This window comes from Lichenostomus cassidix, chromosome 8 (assembly GCF_008360975.1).
Source record: "Lichenostomus cassidix isolate B80296 chromosome 8, HeHo_3.0, whole genome shotgun sequence".
NCBI classification, from domain to species: domain Eukaryota; kingdom Metazoa; phylum Chordata; class Aves; order Passeriformes; family Meliphagidae; genus Lichenostomus; species Lichenostomus cassidix.
The window spans coordinates 13568703-13587457 of NC_139489.1; the positions used below are offsets into that span (position 1 = coordinate 13568703).

Below are 18755 nucleotides of genomic sequence, written 5' to 3' on the forward strand. Positions count from 1 at the left end.
AAATGGAAAAGGAAAGGAGAATGAGGCTGCTTGGTTTTGAATGTAGAGACAGTAAGATCAGCGTGGATCTTACATACTCGAACACATACAAGTGTTTTCCAAATCTGCATAACAATATCAACAACTTGGATAACTGAAATGGTCAGGAGAGTCACCACTAGTGCATCTGCCATCTTCATAGCCCCTAAATTGAAAGTGGATGGGTGATGAAACAGTCAAAGGAATACCATTTGGTCTCTGATTCAAAATAGTATCAGTATACTTCCAAATACAGTGGAATGATTTATGGAGATTTAGCTGGATAGTTACTTGTATATGTGTGTGTAGAGAGAGAAAAATGCTTGTGAAATCTGCAATAATGTACAGAGCATACTGTATGAATTGCTTAAAGCTTTAGAATAACTACTAGTTGGGTACAAGTCAACAGATAATTCTGGTCTAAGGTTGCCATGGAAACAACCAGTGCTTGATATAATTGAGAACATCTTAAACCCTCCTGGTGTTTGCATGCTTTTTTCCCCTGCCATTTTGAGTTGCTTTAGACATGAGTAGGTAGCATTGGTCAGAACAGTAGTAGTTAATGAGAAAAACCAAATACCCGTGTCCTGAATATTGATTTTGATATTCTACTGGTATCTTGTGCTTCGTAGTTTTTTGCATCACAAGGAGCTCATAAGGAAGAGCAGCTCTCTGGATTCTGTGTGCTCTCTTTCTAGTTAGTGTATAAGTGTGTTTAGAGATTGAAGCACTGATTTGGTAGAGATTAACATACTTCATCAACTGCTGGATTAATATTTGGAGCAATATGTTTCTGAAAACTAGCTCTTCAGCATGAATGGTAAGTCTTTTCTATTCCCTTTTGACACGTTTTTTTGTTCCGTCTTCACAATCAGGAAAAATCTACCAGGTTTCCCTTTCTTGTCTGCAGAGCTGCATCGACTGCTGATTTCTTTGTTTTTGTAATCGGCTCACTGTGGTTTTCTATTTAAAATTATCAGTCTTAAAGGTTCGCAGATTTTTTATTAAACAGTTTGCTTTGCATGACTGGTATTTAGTGTTTGAATTTTTTTTTTAAAGCTTTCTTTTAGGAATACCTGATTTGGGGAATTTTGTAATGGAATATATACATGTCTGATCACTTAATTTTCTGTGCCACTCATTGCACATTATTTTATGTGAATTGATACAAATCAGAGAGGCCTTCTGAAATTATTGTAATCATCACCTGAAAATTCTAAACAGGCTTTTGTTGTTTTTCATCTGAGCCAGCTTATTCCGCTATGATTTTTAATCTTCTAAATGCTGGGATGGCAGAATAGTTGAGGTCATTCATGGAAGTAAGGGAGGGGAGTCTCATTTGAAATGAGATACTATAATAGATCTAGGAAACTTACCAGGCAGGTATTTACTTTCCAAAACCACTGTGACTACTTATTATAAGGTACTTTGAATATAATGGAGTTATGCAGTGCTATATTCTACTTGTAATCTTACTGAAAGCTGTTTTATAAATTTATATACTCTGTAAATTTATTTCCTTAGAAAAATATATCCTTTGCAAATTCTTTGCAAAAAGCCCAAATATGCTAGTTTCCAAAATGATGCCTTTTTGTTTCAAGCAGATAGTCTGGAGCTTTGGAAAATTACTTGAGACAGAGGTTTCTTGAAAAGAATCATGTATGTGGGGTTTGTGTGCATGTGTGTCTGTGTGGTTTTGCTTAATCCTACAAATTTAAAGGACCATTTTTACAAAGATTTCACTTGTGTACATGGCATGAGATAAAGACTGGGAGGAGTTATCCCACTGCCTCATCTAATATCAGCTTGTCTATACTTATCTCATATAAATGTGTTGAGGTCATCTTCCCCGGAATGGAAAGTGTGGCTGTCATTTCCTTGGTGTACGAAGTACAAATGTCAAAACTGATACAGTTATTAGGACAGTGTTTCGGTACTTGGTAACCTGCATGATGGAGATCTGTGGTACAGCATCATTCATGGCTGTTTAGGTAAACCTAAATGCAGGCTGTCCCTGAAAGTGGTGTCCCAGCCCCTGGTGTGTGCTCCCCACATCCCTGCAGGGACGCTGGCAGGTGGGAGCACAGCACGGACCTGGTGGAGAGCTGGTGTGGCCACACAGGCCACAGGCAGCCTGCCCTTGCCCCGCAGGGACACGATGGCATCCCGACATGCCCCCAGCACCTGCCCTGCTCAGCCTCTGGGGGAAGTGGGGGGAAGCGCCAGCCTCCCTGCACTTCCTCCATGTCACGCGGCCGCTTCGTCTGCTCGTGGAGAGCTCTCTGCTGGGGTCACAAAGTCTCTGCTTTTCACCAGTTGTTACCAGCTGGGTTTTCCATTGCATTTTCCTCTTTCTCTGACAGTTAGGTTGTAGCTTCCACAGGGACTGAGATTGGTGGAAATCAGCTGTGTGAATTTTGAATTTTGGGTGATTTTGGTTTGGATATTCTTTTCTATTATTCTATATAATTCTGTTATTACTATTGAGACATAAAGGAATAAATTTCACACAAGCTAGGTGAGAAAGAGGTTATAGTTGTTCTTAACCTCAACAACTGTGTTGGGTTTTTGTTTATTGGTGTGGGTTTTTTGGGCAGTGGTGGTTGTTTTTAGGGTTGGGGTTTTCTTTCCCCTAGGGGTTTATTCTGCCATTTGCATCTGTAGATTTCATTCATCTTGACATGCAGGCTCCCAGTTCCATTAAAAAATAGAAACAAATAGCTGCAACTTTTAGCAGGTGTCAATTCCCAATCAAAAATACCTATAAATTAGTAATTTCGACAAGGGAAAGGTGGCTATCTCCTGCTCCCTCAAGATTAAGTCTGCTGTAAACGTTTCTGTATTTAGACCACTTATGCTTTTCAATGCACTTTTGTGGCTGTCTTCACTGCAGCAGTGTTACATTACACCCTGTCAGCGGATAAAATCAGATGCTTTTGTTGTGAAAGATGGCCAAGATGCAAGTGAAACCTTGATGAAAAAGTGATGTATTTTCTTCAATTGCAAGTATAAGTGGCTAATTGGTTTTCCCTTTAATTTTTTTTTCCGCCTCCCTGAAAAAAGCTTGGGTTATATGATTAGATTTTTTTTCTAGAAAGACTCAAAGGAAAAACTGGTTTTCTATATCTTTAGACTTGGATTTTTGTTTTGAACAGCTTGAACAGATAAAACTGTAAGGTCAGGTAACTTTAATAGCCCCAGTTCCCAGGGGTGAAAGAAACAGTCTGCTAAATCCTCTGTTTCACTAAGAATAGGCTTAATATTCAGAAGTGTCATTAATTACGTGATTGGGCTACTACTTTCCAATACAGCAAATAGAGGTAATTGCTGATACAGACATTTGCACTCAAAAGACAGTTACCAGGTGTGTGTGGAGACAGATGGAGCAGCACATGGAAAGGGTGTGAGCCACGCTGCTGGACTCAGCTGAAATATTGTCCAGTTTTGTGCACACTAGAGAATCAGCATGTGTAAGGAGTGAAGGGTGAAGGGAGGTAGTGTAAATATCTCAGTTATGTACACTGGAAGCATTTTTAAAGGCAAGGGACAAGAAATAGCAACTGATTATTCCTGCTGCTCAAAAGATTGTAGAAAATGGAAGGATGCCATGGAATTTCCGGGTGCCAGAACCATACATTTTCCTATGTGTGTCTCAGGGGACTAATGAATTCTTCTTTTCAAAAATTCCCCACTGTTAGCCACTAGCCTCTGACAGCAAACTAGGGCAATTTCTTGGGTGTTAGCTTGGGCTCATGTTTTGTTGTAGTTCTTGTACAAAATATTTGAAAAAGGCAACACAAAAGTTGCATTGACATAGTTTTCAAAATGCATCCACATAGTAACCAGCTGCTCACAGTGCTTGGTTTGGGATAGAAGCAAAAAATGAGTTTAATTGAATTGAATTACCCAAATGAAAGGGTATTTGGTATGTTGTACTCTTGAACTCTGACTTACTCTAGTCCCCATTACATTACTTACGTATATTTTATTACCAGAAAGATTTGTTTCTTGCCTTGGTTTTTAGTTTACATCTCAAATTGTTTATGTATTTGTTGCTGGTTACTCTGAGAGTTGCTGTTAGTACTGCTGTTGCAGGCCAAAGTTCACAGGAGTTTCCCAGCTTTAACTATGGAGGTTCTTACAGGCAGTTTTGTAACTTGCTCAATGTTTTTTGTGGTTTTCTTTATTCATTCTTAGCTGCTGACAGCCCATTAAGAATGTGGTTTAATTTCTTTAGCTTAGTTTTTTTCAGGTTTTGCAGTTCAGTTCTGTGCAAGTTTTATGCCTGCCTTTATGCCAAATAAGTGCTGAATTTACCCAATTTCTCTCTAAAATCTCATTCTTTATCAGGATGGATAATAAACACTCTTACCTACTTTTTTGCTTGCCGTAATCCTGAGGCAAACAAAAACTTGTTATTCACTCGATGTGTTGAATTGTGAAATGTGTTTATTTACATAAGACTTCCTTATTCAGGAAGCCAGTCTCTGCTATTTAAGGGTATAAATGAACTTCTCCTGCTTGGCTGGTTACTGCAGGCAACCCTTTCCTGTAAATATTGAAAGCATGTTCTGCAGGAGATATGTCAGTGCAGCAATGTGTCAGATGCTCAGATCTTGTGAAGAGATGAAGAGCTATTTTGCTGATTTATCCTGACAGCTGTGAAGATGTCTTGCTGATCCCAAAGTATCTATATGAGAGTATGTGTAGTTTTATTAATGCAAAGGCTGGGACAAGGTAGCTTATGAGAAGTGGACTTAGACATGAGTGCACGTAGACCAAGATTGGTGCATCTACTATTATTTTCATGGCTTTTATTAAATGTTTGAAAAAAAGAAAAAGCAACAAAAGAGTTGGTCTTCTCAAGTAACTTCTTAAATGCATCCATACAGAGAACAGCCCCTGTAGTTGTTTCGTTTAGAGCATAAGGAAGAAGTTAGTTTAGTGAAACTTCTGAAAGTTACCTTTAAAAGGAAGGGGTATTATTCCCTGCCTGCAGGGAATTCATTAGTCAATATGCAGGTCAGACCAAGTACCTGCAGATTTATGCTTACTGTTGCTAATAATGTAGCCATAAAGCCTTGTCTCAGGGGTAGCTGCCTGGTAGTGTGTTGTCCTTTGTAGTCACTGAAGTTTTACAGAGAGGAAATGTGGGGCAATTATATGGAGAGGGAAGTGGGTGCTGACCAGTTAGCCAGAATCTTAATGGTGCAGAGGGGCAGAGAGCTTAACTAGAGGCAACCTGCAGCAGGTGCTGTAAACATTTTTCTTGCTAAAGGGATTTGACTGTAAGAGGAAATCTGATTAATTTGTGTGTTTATATTAACTATTAGAATTCGTTAAAAACCTTTGCTCAAAAATGTGATACAAGATATTTTATAGTAGTGCCCTAGAAAATGTTGTTCTTGGAACTCATTCTTAAACTGTATTCTTTTTTTTTTCCCACATGGTAACCATGGAAATATATGCACTGCAGGAACAAAAGATGTTTGAATTTTCACAATTCTCACACAGTTTTCAGTTTTCAGTTGTATTGTTAATACCTGTTATATTTCATGCAGGAAAGTAGTCTTTTACGCTACAAGGTCCTGTGGTAGTTGTAACATTTTAGATTATTTGCTAGATAAAGTTCAGCAACAACTATAGAGGGTGGTACTGCACAGCTGCAGCTTAATTCCTAATTGCTTACAAAGTACCTCAGTGTATGATAATTGAGGATATTACATGTTGATATTCTTCACATAGATTTTAGGTACGGGGTGTTATGTACTGCATTTGCAAGTAATTGCATTAAAGTAATTAATTTTAAATTTTAATATAATATAATTATTCAATACAATAATTGAAAACCCATAACTTAAAATTAGAATTAGTTCTCAGAAGCCTTTTCAGCAGTCTGGTGTGGTGTGGTGTGTTCATGTCACACTAGCACAAGCTGGTACCCTTTCAGAAAAGGAGCAGTTCTGTCCCCCATATTTGCCCATTTCCACTCCACTTTTCCCTTCCCTCACCTCAGGGGAAGCATTCATTGGAAGAAGAGGAGAGAGAGCTGCTTCTCTGGTCATTCCCTGCCTTCTGTCCATTACTTTTTAGTCTGGGCTGGTTCCCTGACCTGGCTTGGCAGTCAGACTGCTTTTGCTCTTTCAAGGAAGAGAGGCAGGAATGAGTGACTGTGGGAGGACAGGACTGGGGTGGGTTTTTTTCAGCTCATACTGAACACCAAAGTGTAGCCTAACAAACCAAACTGCTTTTCTTGGGCTTTTAAGCTTCAAATCACATGGATTGTTGCAAGAGAGGAAGGAAATTTACAAATGTGTCATCTCCTTCAATGAATACTTCAAGGGCAGGAAGAAGGTATGAGAGAGACTCCTTTCATTAAGCCAAAGCCTAGTTTTAACATATTCCAGAATTGGAAATAATGGAATGCCGGCTCTAATTGGTCCATTTAGAGATTTGAAACAAAACCCACAACTCTAATCAGCAAAAGGTTGCTAATAGCACTTTATTTGAAAGGAAAACTTGGGTAGAGTTTGGAGCCTGAAGGACCAAAATACCTGAAGGTGAGGTGGAACAGCTCTTGGCCCCCAGGAATCTGCAAGAGACTTTGTCACATCCTGTACATGGATGCTCAGATGAAGATACTCTGCTTGTCAGCATTGAGGAAATCTTGCATATAATTATTAATTTAGGATTTGAGTAATAAATCCCAAGTTGGTTCATAAGTTTTGGTTGGCCACTATGGGGCTTTTGGCATTTATCTTCTGTTGAGAGAGAAGTCACTTCTTAAAGTATGTTTGTTTATAAATTTTGATGAACATTGGGCCTGAGTTCTCTTTAAGAAAGCAGAGTTTTTATCTCTTCTGTATATTTTTAGTGGAAAATAATTGAACGGGGACATATATCATGTATATCTCTGCTGAGCAGTGCTCAGCAAGTGCTAGTACAAGATTTCATTGCATTTTTGACTGAACAACTTTACTGCTTTGCAATATACGTTTGACTTTACTGATCTACATTATACCTTTGGCAGGGGGTGTTAAACAAAATTCCAGGGATTCATTTCCTAAGTGACTCTGCTATTTGGGTTTGGTCTTGTCTCCCCAAAGTGGCAGTACAAAGTACAAAAAGTATTGTACTTTTTGGCATTAGTAGGGTTTACCACCTCTGAAACAGTTCTATGGTATTTAAGAAAAGAATAAGGGAGAAAGACTGAGCATTGGATTTGGAAATGAAATTAATTATATTATCCATAATAAAAATAGAAGGAAGTCAGTCTGGCTGTGGCAGTTGTGTGCAGCAGAGTATCTACTGCTCAGAATTCAAAAAAGATCAGTTTTATCTCTGATAGCTGAAAACCTGGCTCCTGTTCTGGTGTGTCTTAATCTGTCACATCTCTTGTGCAGTCTGTTGCTGTATAGCCAGCCAAGTAAAGAGGTGAACTGGGTTCTTTACAGAGCTCTTAACTGTTTTAAATTTGCTTTTATAAAGTTCACAAAATACTGTTTAGCTCAAGACATCAAAAATCATGGACAGGATTAAAATAAGATTTTGCCTGTGTTCCAAAATTGAGTTGTTATGGGTAAGAGCAATTTGTATTTTACAATTGCTGCATGTTTTAAATTAACTCCTGAATGTGCTGCCATGAAGATCAGATTCTAGTGCTCTCTTCTAGTTTTTAGGCATAACAGATGTAACTGGTCTTAATTTACTCTTCATCCTGTTCCTCTCCCTTTTTTTATATGTTTTTTTCCATGCCTTTCTCTTTTCCACTTTTTCCCAGTCCTTTCCAGTATTCCATAAAAGGGTTTACAGTGTACAGTTAGATAATTAGCACTTCCATTTTAATAGCAAGCTTGTATGCAGTTAATAATTCTTACATGATCATGTGTTTACTAAAAACTTTCAGGTTTTGTATTTCAGCAAATGGGCTCTTTCAGAACTGCTCCATGTGTTTGGCACTTTCTTTTTGGGGAATGTTGGTTTTGGTTGGGTTTTGGTTTTTTGGTTTGGTTTGGGTTTTGAACTGAAGGAAGATTCTTACCCATTCCAGCTGGTAAGTTACTTTGTTTGGCATCACCTCTTTTTATCATAATTAGTGTTTAAACAGAAATATAAAGTTAAAACCTTTACAAATGAGATATTAAATTGATGCAGTTCATTTATCTAGCCTTAGCAGAACCAAGACAGACTCCTTGCTGGTCAGCTGTTCATGAGAGGGGCAAAGGCTGTGCTCACTGCAGCATTCAGACAAGATGGACTTGCCCTCAGCCAGGCTTATATCACCTGGATTTTTTCACCCACCATTTCTGTATTGTGAGAAACTAAGTGTTCTGGTTCTGTTCAGTTTGTTTCAGTGATACCATTGAAGTGTTTTCCAGCTATTAAAACGTTAATTGGTACTCACACTGCTTCCTCTGAGTGTGTAATAATACTTAACACTTAGCTGTGTTCATTTTGAAAAACTTGCCAGGGTGGAGAAACCTTCTTTGTCATATTATCCTGCGAATCAAAAGAGAAATTTTAAAGAATTGAGACAGCAGGGTAACGGTGTAAGTATGGAACTCAGAACTGGAATCAGAAGCTTCTCATTTGTTTCTGGAATATGGTGCCATAACCACAGATTCACTGAGGTATCTATATACAGCTTGATAAAGTTTAAGGCTATAAATACTCTTTTTATAAAAATGAAATATACATTTACCAGAATTTCTTCATACATATTCATTTTCCATTAAATAATTTAATTAAATAGCCCATTTAACTCCAGACTTCAAATGATTATATTACAGTTTTGGAACAAAATTTGAATTGTATTTTGATAAAGGGCATTTTAAATACCAGACAGAGATTGGCATTTAGCACAGCAGATGGGGGTTTGTAGTGGTGCCCAGTGTTTAGTCTTAATCAGTTTAGTTCTTGCTTTCTTGCCGTGAATCCTAGCCAAATACTTTTTTTTTTCTCCCCCCTTACAAAAAATAAAATCCTGGCTTGCTGGCTCTCGTGGGAGATGTGATTGAGAATAACAAATACTGTGCATGTGGGAGGTGGGAGAAAGGCAGAGTAACTCATGGTAACTCTCAGGACTGCTCCATCTGTGACCCCTTTCCCTCTGCTGTCATTGCAATCCTGCAACTGAGAGGTCCTCACCCTTTTGATTTTTTCAGGAACCTTCTTCTGATTCACTTGCTCTTAGACTGTGTTTTAGGTCAAAGTACTCATTAAAGTACTCATACCCTTAGTTAATAATTTTTTAATAAGCATGCTAACTTTTCATACAAAAGTTGATCAATAAAACAAGGAAACGTTGTGAACTGTGTGAATATACTAATAGAGAGCTATCTCCTCTGGTTTGGGGGTGGGTTCAGGGGTGTTTTAATTTTGTGTGTAGTAGTTTTTTTATTTGTTTGGGGTTTTGTTGGTTTGTTTGCTTGGATTTTTTTTAATTCCTCCTATGGTGGCATTACCTAGGAACCTCTGGATCTTGAGTTCCTCTTCCCCTAGAACACTGTTCCAGCAGACTTTCCTGCTTATCATCAAGTTGCCTTGGTTCCAAGTGCAGCTCTCCACAGGCCACCTGTGATACACAAGGGAGTAGCTGGGATCTTGTGTGTGCACTTGTGGCACTGCTAATGACCAAGGTGAACTGAAGCAGGCAGAAGTTGTAACACTGCTTCAAGTTATTCCGTTGTGGCTCCTTGGCCATTACTCCATTTCTTCCCACCTTCTTCTGAATCTCATCAGGTTTCCTGCTTTGGATGTTTGTTTTGCATAGAATCTGTCTCTCCTGCCAGTGCTTGCTCAGGCTGGTCCCAAAGGGCTGGATTTGTGCTGTGTGTTTGTGCTTGCCTGCGTCCCCTCCAGTTCCAGCTGGTGCCCTTCCTGCCATCTTCAGTTGTTACTGCTGTGGTCCTTGCTGTGCTGATGCTGTTACCTGTGCTTTGCTGTTTCTTTCCAGTACCTTCCTTTCTGGAGCAACAGCCCTTCCTGCTTTGGTTTCAGCCTCCTACATTCCAACTCCTGCTGTACCAGTAAACCCAGTCTGGGTAGGGTCTTGCTGGTCTGTGCATACAGTCCTTGCCCCACTCTCATCTTCATTTTGCTCAGCCATAGTGATCCTTGCTCTTCAGTGTTTCTGGGAACCACATCTCTTTCCTTAGTTCCTTTTTTTGACAGTCTTACAAAATTAAATCATACTCTTGTGGTGTCCCATACCAGGTCCCTATGTACATTCCACTTTGCACACAGTAACTTCAGCTGTGCAGTTTTGACTTCTTAGGTTGCTGTTATTGGGTAATAGGACTGAAATCTGATTGAGATTTTTTTTTTTTTGGAGACTGCTTTCCACTTCTGTGCTATCTACCACATGCCATGCAATTCACACATGCTGTCTTCTGGAACAAAGTGCTAAGTAGTGGGAAGATCACCCGATTACAGGTTTTATTGTGATCCAGCATGCTGTGATGAAGATAGATAGACTATTGTTAGCAACAGTTCCGTGGATGTGTATGTCTTGGAATAGATTAATTATTAAAGATGCCAACTTGATCTCCTGAAGTTTTCTAAGCTGTGCTTATTTCTGTGATGCATCATCTTTTTTCATACTGATTTTAGCTGCCTTTGGTGGTTTTTTTCTTTCTTTGCTCAAACATTCTGTGATTTAGCATGAGTCATTCTGTCTGTGTGGGAAAGGGCTGGTTTATTACAGGGTCTGTTCTTGAGTGGGGAGGGGAAAGGGTGGAATGTATTTGTGTTTTCTATGTGTTTGTTGTGGAAATGCATAAAACTTTTTTTTCTTCTTCTCTTTCTTTCCTCTCTTCATCATCTCATCTGTGTGGGTGAATGTTCCTGCAAACCCTTGGGGAACCTATAGAGACGTTTGGTATGCTCATTCCTTCATTAGTGCCCAAAGTCACAGATGCTAGGTGCAGTTTAGACTAGAAAAGGAAACAAGAGCCACATCATCACAATGGAAGGTGGCTAAAAATGTGCACTTGAGGAAAACTTCTAAGTCATCATCTAATACACTTGTTTGCATCATCGCAGTAATACCAATGGCCACTGCTACCCAGTTGGCATAAATTTTTATTCTGCACTTGAAATTAAATGTGTTCTCCTATAGCAAGAGCTGCTGTTTTGTGCTTGAGAGATAATTTTCAAAAGTTCAAATCCCAGGTCATATTTTGAGAAAGACTGAAGTGTATGCACTTTATTGCCTAAGTTGTTTGAAAGCACCTGTGGAATTGTGTTGAGGTGTAGGAGCCCAGGTGACCTCTGAAAGTGAGAACCAGGCACAATTTGATCCACTCTCTCATTAGGAAGCAATAGTGATTTTAATAAAACAGCACATAATATTAAATTGTTTGTAAAAGATAGTAATTTTCAGATAAATTAGTACCATTGGGTATCTTTATTTTGAAAATGTATGTTCAATGCTGCTTTCTAAGAAAAGAGAGCCAAAGTCAAGTAGAACAAGGTAGGAGGTTTGTTGCAAGAGAGCTTGTGGCTTAGTGGTATTCTAAAAATGACAGATTTTTCTCACAAATCCACAATTTGAATATTTCCAGCTGGATCGCATTTAGTTCATAAACAGCATTCTTTATTCCGTAAGTAGAACAGAGACAAAAAAGGCTATAAATGTCATTGTGTATTTTTATAAATACTGAATAGTCATGTTTCAGTGCAAAATATGTGGAAATTTAAAATATTTATTTCTATGATCAACAGAGATCTCATGAGGGATATTTAAGCCATGTGTACTGTAATAACATGAAAAAACAACACCAATTACTTCATGTTTTGGTTGTGCTATACGAATGTTAATGTTCACTTCTAAGCTACAGCCACTAAAGTTTGAACACTCAGCTTTTTGATAATCTTAAAGATCTTCTAGGTTTTTTGTTGTCATTCAGAGAAAATATTTGTGCTACTTTGACATAAATTGATGTTTGGAAAAAAACTATATCAGTATTCATCATTTGATCAAATCATCTCTGTTCTCCTAATGGAAGAAGGATCATCAAACCTTAATTTGGACATTTGCTAGTTTTCCCTTTTTTTTGTGTTGAAAAATTATTTCATGCCACAGGAAATCCCGTCCTTTCTTCAAATTAGGATAATTAAAAGTCATTACATGAATAACCTCTATGAGTTAAAAACAAAGGAAATATTTTCTACACACCAGATAAATATTTAAAATTTTTTGCTGATTAGCCACTAAAATATTTTTAATTCTCAGTTTTAATATAATTTTAAAATAGTTCCTTTGATTTTTTGATTTAACCACAAGTCTAGAATACTGAATTTTTCTTTCCTATGTGATATTACTTGTTTCTCTTAAGATTAAATTACCGAGTGGATATCATGCTTTAAACACTTTTCTGATGTTTAATTCTGGCAGAACTTCTGACAACTTTTCTGAAATTTCCATTGTATTTACTGCTCCATTAGAGCCAGTGATGGTGGGAGCCATGAACCTCCTTTGAGTATTTTGTGATAATCAAGTCCCATAGCACACTCAAGACGGGGGGGGGAAAAAAGGAAGAAAAAATTCACAACCAGCCTTTTCCAGGGCTGCTGCTGTTTTTACTGCTGCTGGAACTGTACCAGCATAAGAAGAGAAATTTTGAAAAGTCTTCTTTGTCAGCATTAGTATTCATTGAAAAGTACAAAGAAGTTCTGATTCATCAGGTGATTTGTTTACAACCTGTTATAAATCTAATTTTTTGACTGTCAGACTGTAAAATACAGTTGCTAAAACACAGATTTCTAGATATGGACCAGAATAATTTTGGCATGTTGCTGGGTACTTTTAGCAATTGCTTGTGGCAGAAAGTCACAGTATAGAAAAACCACTGTTATTAATGTGGTATTATGTGAAATGATTCAGAGAACACAAAACCAATATTATATTTTCTTGATTCTGTGACTCTTTCAGAAGCACAGCAATGTCTGAAACACCTCCCATTAGTGACTGTGCATGAAGTAATTTGCATTGATCTGGCTGGGCATTGATATTCAAAAAAAAGAGAGCAGCTGAGAGATGATCTGAACAAAATATGTTGGTGCACATTTTAAACAGTCATCCAGAATTTTGCCATTATACCTTCCTTCAATTTCAATGGAAAATCAGTATTAAAACTGCATATTCTCTGACTGTGGGCATGCCTAATTTGCAGTGTTGTTGTAGCCCTGTGCTTTGTCTTTGCTTGCAGTAATGCTGTCCATTTGGTCCTTGAGCTTGCAAACAGCCTTTAAATCAAGGTGATGAGGGGAAAAAGCAATGAGATTGACATTACACTCAAGCTGCCGAAAGAAAATGCAATATTTCTTTAAAGAGATATAAAGTCAATCTTTGTGGAATGGCTATTTATAAATGTCAGGTGTTTGGTTTTTTCCCAGTAGAATTAAGAATGTCTAACATCACCTTAAAGCCTGCTTGCCTATAGAGTATTGTGAGCTATTAGAGCTGGTAAAGTTTAAGTAATTTGTGTAGAATGATGTAGTTACTCCAGAAAGCTTAGATATCACCTGGAGATATGGTAGATGTTCTAGAGATATTGATGCTTGCTTTCATCCCTGGTGAAAATAGCATATTATGAATTCAAGAAAGAAGTTGATAATGAAGTTTACATATTTTGTTAACAAAGCATCTCCATTGCATCCAGGGTGAATTATATTAATTAAAATGTATTTTTTTTGTTTGTTTGTTTCAGTGAAAGAGTTCCTAGCCAAAGCCAAAGAAGACTTTCTAAGAAAATGGGAAAGCCCCCCTCAGGTATCACTCATTTAAGCATTCAATAATATTCTGTATTGCATTTTTTGGATAATGTTATCAGTGTGTTGTCAGTCTGTAATGAGCAGTGCTGAAATCATTTTAGTGCAGTTTGTAGAGGAGATTGCATTTTTAACACCAGCTTTGTCACTTTTCATTGAACTTCAACAAAGATTCTCAGGCCTTCTCCACATTTGAGCTGATTAAATGCTCCCATTGAACAACAATTTCTCTTATGAGAATGATGTTCACAATCAACATCAAGACTCAAAATCTATTGGAATGTTTTAGTTGGCTTTTTTTAATAACCAGAAGCATTGGCACATCTGTAATTTACCATGTTAATAATTTCCCCCATTATAGTAAGTGTAATTAAGGGTATTAAGACTACTGCATAGTGCTTGGGAGCAGGTTAAGGAGCTTGTTAAAGAGAAATCTTGTAAATGTTGGGATTTTGGGGAAGGATCATTCTTGTTCTAAAGCAACACTTGAGATGCTATGGCAATGAATATCTGAGAAAATTTACTCAGGGATATGTCCTCCAGACAACTGTCATGTAGAACTGCCTCTAGAGCTTGGGATTTTTGGCACGTTCTAATATTGTTGATCATGAAACATGAGGAGTTATTTATCTGAATGTTATATTCATGATCTGTTTCCTGCTAGATGTTCCTTACTAAGCATGTATGGACAGCTGTATGGAAAAATAACAGAAATGTTGATTTAATTCAGTTAGTCTTTTTCTGTTCTAATGACTGTATTGTAAAATCTCTTATTAAAATTGTCTTTGGGTATTAGTTTGTAAATAACTTGATTATATCCTCCTACATGTAGAATACTGCTGGCCTAGATGATTTTGAGAGGCAAAAAACCCTTGGAACAGGATCATTTGGGAGAGTAATGATGGTGAAACATAAATCCACAGAACAGTATTATGCTATGAAGATACTGGACAAACAGAAGGTTGGTGTAATTTATAGTGGATTTTGTGCTACAAGACAGTTGGATGTAGACGAAGTTGTGGTTGAACTGTGTTTTTTTCTTATAACACTTGGATAAAATGCTTTATTTTGTCTTTTAGTCAGTAGGTTCAGTTGTTGGGATTGTGTAGAGTTTGTACAATGGTCAATTGCATTAGCAACAGGCTAAAGAGGCTCTAAGTAGTGTCTGAGGCATTAATAAAATGTTACTGGGTGAATTCTTTGCTTAGATTTTGTAAGATGGCCTATATATTCTTTAGCAAAAGCAAAATGTAGTGCTATAGTTCAAACAAACGAATAAACTTTTGCCGGGTAACTTAAAATTCTGGAAGACTCTTTGGATCAGAAATTCTCAAAATTTTCATTTGTGAACCATAATTGAAATTAAAATTGTCTGTCCTAATAATTTTTTTTCCATTCTTGGATCCTGTGAGGTATTACTTTCTGTATGTTTAGTTATGTAATAATCCTGTTGCATCTGTAGTAACCTTGTAGATAGAATAGGAGTCTCAGAACAGCTGTCACATAATGGACATTTTCTCTGTTGAGAACTTCAGTGCTGTAGTCTTAACCTGTATTGCTGCTCCAGCCTGATTTTTTTTGAGTTTAGTACTCTTAGATTAAGTAAGCATTGTCATTTGATAAAGTGTCAATTTTTATTTGTACAGATTATTTATTCCTTTAAAATAATAGAATTTTTGACTTGGCATATTTACTTATTTATGTATTCTATTAGAAATATATTAGTAGCTTCCATTAATTGCTCAAAAACTAGGAGATGGTTTGGTGAGAACACATTTGAATCACTTTGTTTATTATTGTAGAAAACATACAGATGTCTGAAATTAGACTATGGGCAGGCTGCCTATAATTTTTCATTTCCATTTTACTTGAAAAAAGGGCAAGCATATAGTGTATGTGTTTGTTATCCAATGGCATGCTTGATTCATAGAACATGAAAAGGAATGTAATAGACATTGATGCAGCCAGTAGTTTTCTGTGTTGGGATGTTATTCCTTTGTCTGCCTTGAGTTAGGAAGGCTGTGTCATACCACTGCTTGGCTAGTTTAATTATGTAATTGTTTTTGGAAAAAAAAAGTCATGAACAAGAGCTTGGGCACAAACAAGCTGTTGGAGAATCTGCCATTACCAGACACCATTTGTATGTGGGAAGCTGACACTGGACATGCCCTGAGCCTGGGCTTAGGTGGGAGCAAAGCCATGTCTGAGGCCCCAGCTGGGTATTCTGAAGTGTCAAACAGCAGCTTCAGCCTGGGCTGTTGCTGCCATCCCCCTGCAGTGCCTCACTGGCAGGAGATGCAGGAATGGGGTGAAAGTGTCTGCCATTGCAGCTGAGCACCTCACAGACTGCAGCCTTGCCTTTCTTGTTGGATGGACAAGATCCTTCCACTACTACAGCTTTTTAGGGATGAAGGAGATATTTCCCACAAATGAGTTGGTTTGAACAATTTTTGCTTGTACCTGAAAAATCTAGGATTCAAAAGATATTTAATGTTTTTAAATCATTATTTCTTTTGCATTATGTTTATTTTAAGACAGTAGTGAATTCTTTATAGGTACTACCTTCTGCATCTAAAAGTTAAATTTAAGTACAGTTTCAGTCAGGGTATGGAATATCTTGATTATCTCTTTCTTATAGCTGTTAGATTTGATTTCCAAATGTAAAACCAGTTATTTTGATCACTCTTGTACATTTTGTTTCCTGTGGAACAAGGGAAAAAGCCTAACTTGACTTGAAAATCATGCCATTCTCAAAATGAGTTATAGATAAATTGTGCAATAGGGATTAAGTAAAATGGATATAATTCATTATGCAATGTTGGGGTTTAACACAAGCAAATCAATTATTAATTGCTGAGAAAGAACAATTATCTGAAATCTGCTGCTTGTTGCCTTGTTAGCAGCTTAACATTTTAACGAATTACAAAATAATTTATTTATAAAAATGGAGATTTGGAATTTGTATTCTCCTTAGTTTTCTCACTGATGTGTGAGCTGTATAATGTAAGCCTGTTTACTCCTGTTCACAGGTAACAAAATTCATCATTAAATGTGTCCTATGGAGTTCCCTGCCTTTCTTAACAAAGGGTCCAAAGGTCATATGGATTTTATTGAAATGCTTAGGAAGTATCTCCATAACAAACATAAGCAATTCTTGGAAAATGCAGATGTTTTCCTTACTGACTCTCATACTCAGCAAGTAGGAAGAAACACTATTTGTAGAGTTGTCTGCTAACTGTATTGCACAAGTGTTACTCTTTAAAATGTTATTAGACTTTTTAATCCTTTCTTGGTTCTGTTATTGTATTAGGAATCCATAAGGTTTTCCATTATGTGTAAAGTTACAAGTTTGTTTTCAACTAACTGTTTAACACTAAAAAATTATCAACAGCTATAAAATATCACACTTGAGCTGAAGATTGTTTTTCTCTCCTAGGTCGTCAAACTGAAGCAGATAGAACACACACTGAATGAGAAAAGAATATTACAAGCGGTGAACTTTCCTTTCCTTGTTAAACTGGAGTATTCTTTTAAGGTATTCATTATTTTCAAAGTAGTTGTTGGGTTTCAGGGAAGTGCATGCTTACACTTTAGATATTAAAATATATAACTTTTACAGTACAATAGTTCAAGTATTTTTGTTTTCAAAGATACTTCATCTGGTAGTGTTGTCAGGGCTCGAGTAGGAGTGGAGTGCACTCATGTACACTTCACACACCCCAGTTCTTTAGGTAATGATTGAAAGGATATCTCCAAATAAAAAAATTAAAAACTTAATTAGGTTAAACTCTTCTGCGTTTTCTTTTGGATGGCAACTGGGTTTTGTGCAGCAAGGGAGATTTTAGACATTTTATTTTTGAGATATACCAAAGCATGTCTTCTGTACCAATATACAGAATGGTAAATTTGTAATGGTTCTGTGGATTTTTTTGCTTGAGGCAGGCCTTAGTGACAGTTTTAACCATGAAGGAAAGAACTTCGAGCTTAGCTTCTAGTTTCACGACAGTATGTACTAGTTAGTCTGTAAAGAAATTGAGTAGCTTTCTATTTTATAGGGTGATATATGCCTTCTGTTTTTCTTTTTTTTTTAAGTAAAAATTTAAATGAGCAGACATGTTCTATCTTAATCTTCAGAGTTTTGAGCTTTAGGGCAGGGGGCTGTGGAGACAACAATACCTCAGGCTGTCAGTTATAAACATTTAGGAAGTCAAGGTCTTACCCTGCAGTAGGCAGTTTACCCTCTCTTCCTTCAGGTCTCTTACACATCATTCTGTGTCTGCAACTTACTAATTATCTTTATTCAGATTTGCTTTAAAGCAGATTTCTTGAGATATATGATGTTTCTTTTGCAGTTTTTCAAGAATTTCTACCCATGTTGCATTATATTTGTGAATGTCATTGGATGGCTACAATTTTTCATTTTCATTCATGAATAAAATGTATTCCACATAGGAATTATAGAGACTATAGCGTGCCCAATGTGTATTTGCGTGTGTTTACTTGTTTCCTTAATTTCCTTAGGACAATTCTAATTTATACATGGTAATGGAGTATGTTCCTGGTGGAGAAATGTTTTCACATCTAAGAAGAATCGGAAGGTTCAGGTAAGAGTATTAATGACATTATTCCTTTAAAAAGGCTTAATTTGCTGATTTGGGAAGAGGGTTTTACAAAATTTGTTAGCATTGAAGAAAAAAATCTGAAGGGTTAAATGCATTTAATTTACCTCTTGTTCAGTGGACTTAAATTAGTCAGGCAGTGAAGAGCTCATTCTTTTTCAGTTAGTTAACACAGGCATTTGTGATCTTTGCATGATAGAATATTGGAATTCCTATGTATATTGTCACTGAAATTCACAATAGTTTCTAAAAGTAAAATTTGAAGTCAAAGCTCTGCATTGTGGGATACGTTCATCTTGATTTGCATGTGTATTTTAGCTGCAAGACTTAAACTTAGGGAATGCA

General features: G+C 37.0%; 1 protein-coding gene across 7 annotated transcripts in view; it reads left to right on the forward strand.

The window, feature by feature from the left end:
* The window catches only part of PRKACB (protein kinase cAMP-activated catalytic subunit beta), a 65560-nt gene that overhangs the window by 35131 nt on the left and 11674 nt on the right, over positions 1-18755 (forward strand). For 5 of the 7 annotated variants that reach the window (XM_085067938.1, XM_085067937.1, XM_085067943.1 and 2 more), the window contains 4 exons: positions 13731-13792; positions 14624-14752; positions 17228-17326; positions 18313-18395. In XM_085067938.1, coding sequence (XP_084924064.1) covers positions 13731-13792; positions 14624-14752; positions 17228-17326; positions 18313-18395 — 373 coding nt within the window. Of the gene's footprint in view, positions 1-565; positions 839-10842; positions 10898-13730; positions 13793-14623; positions 14753-17227; positions 17327-18312; positions 18396-18755 lie in introns of those variants that run through there. The other 2 variants (XM_085067942.1, XM_085067939.1) reach the window with 2 other exon arrangements.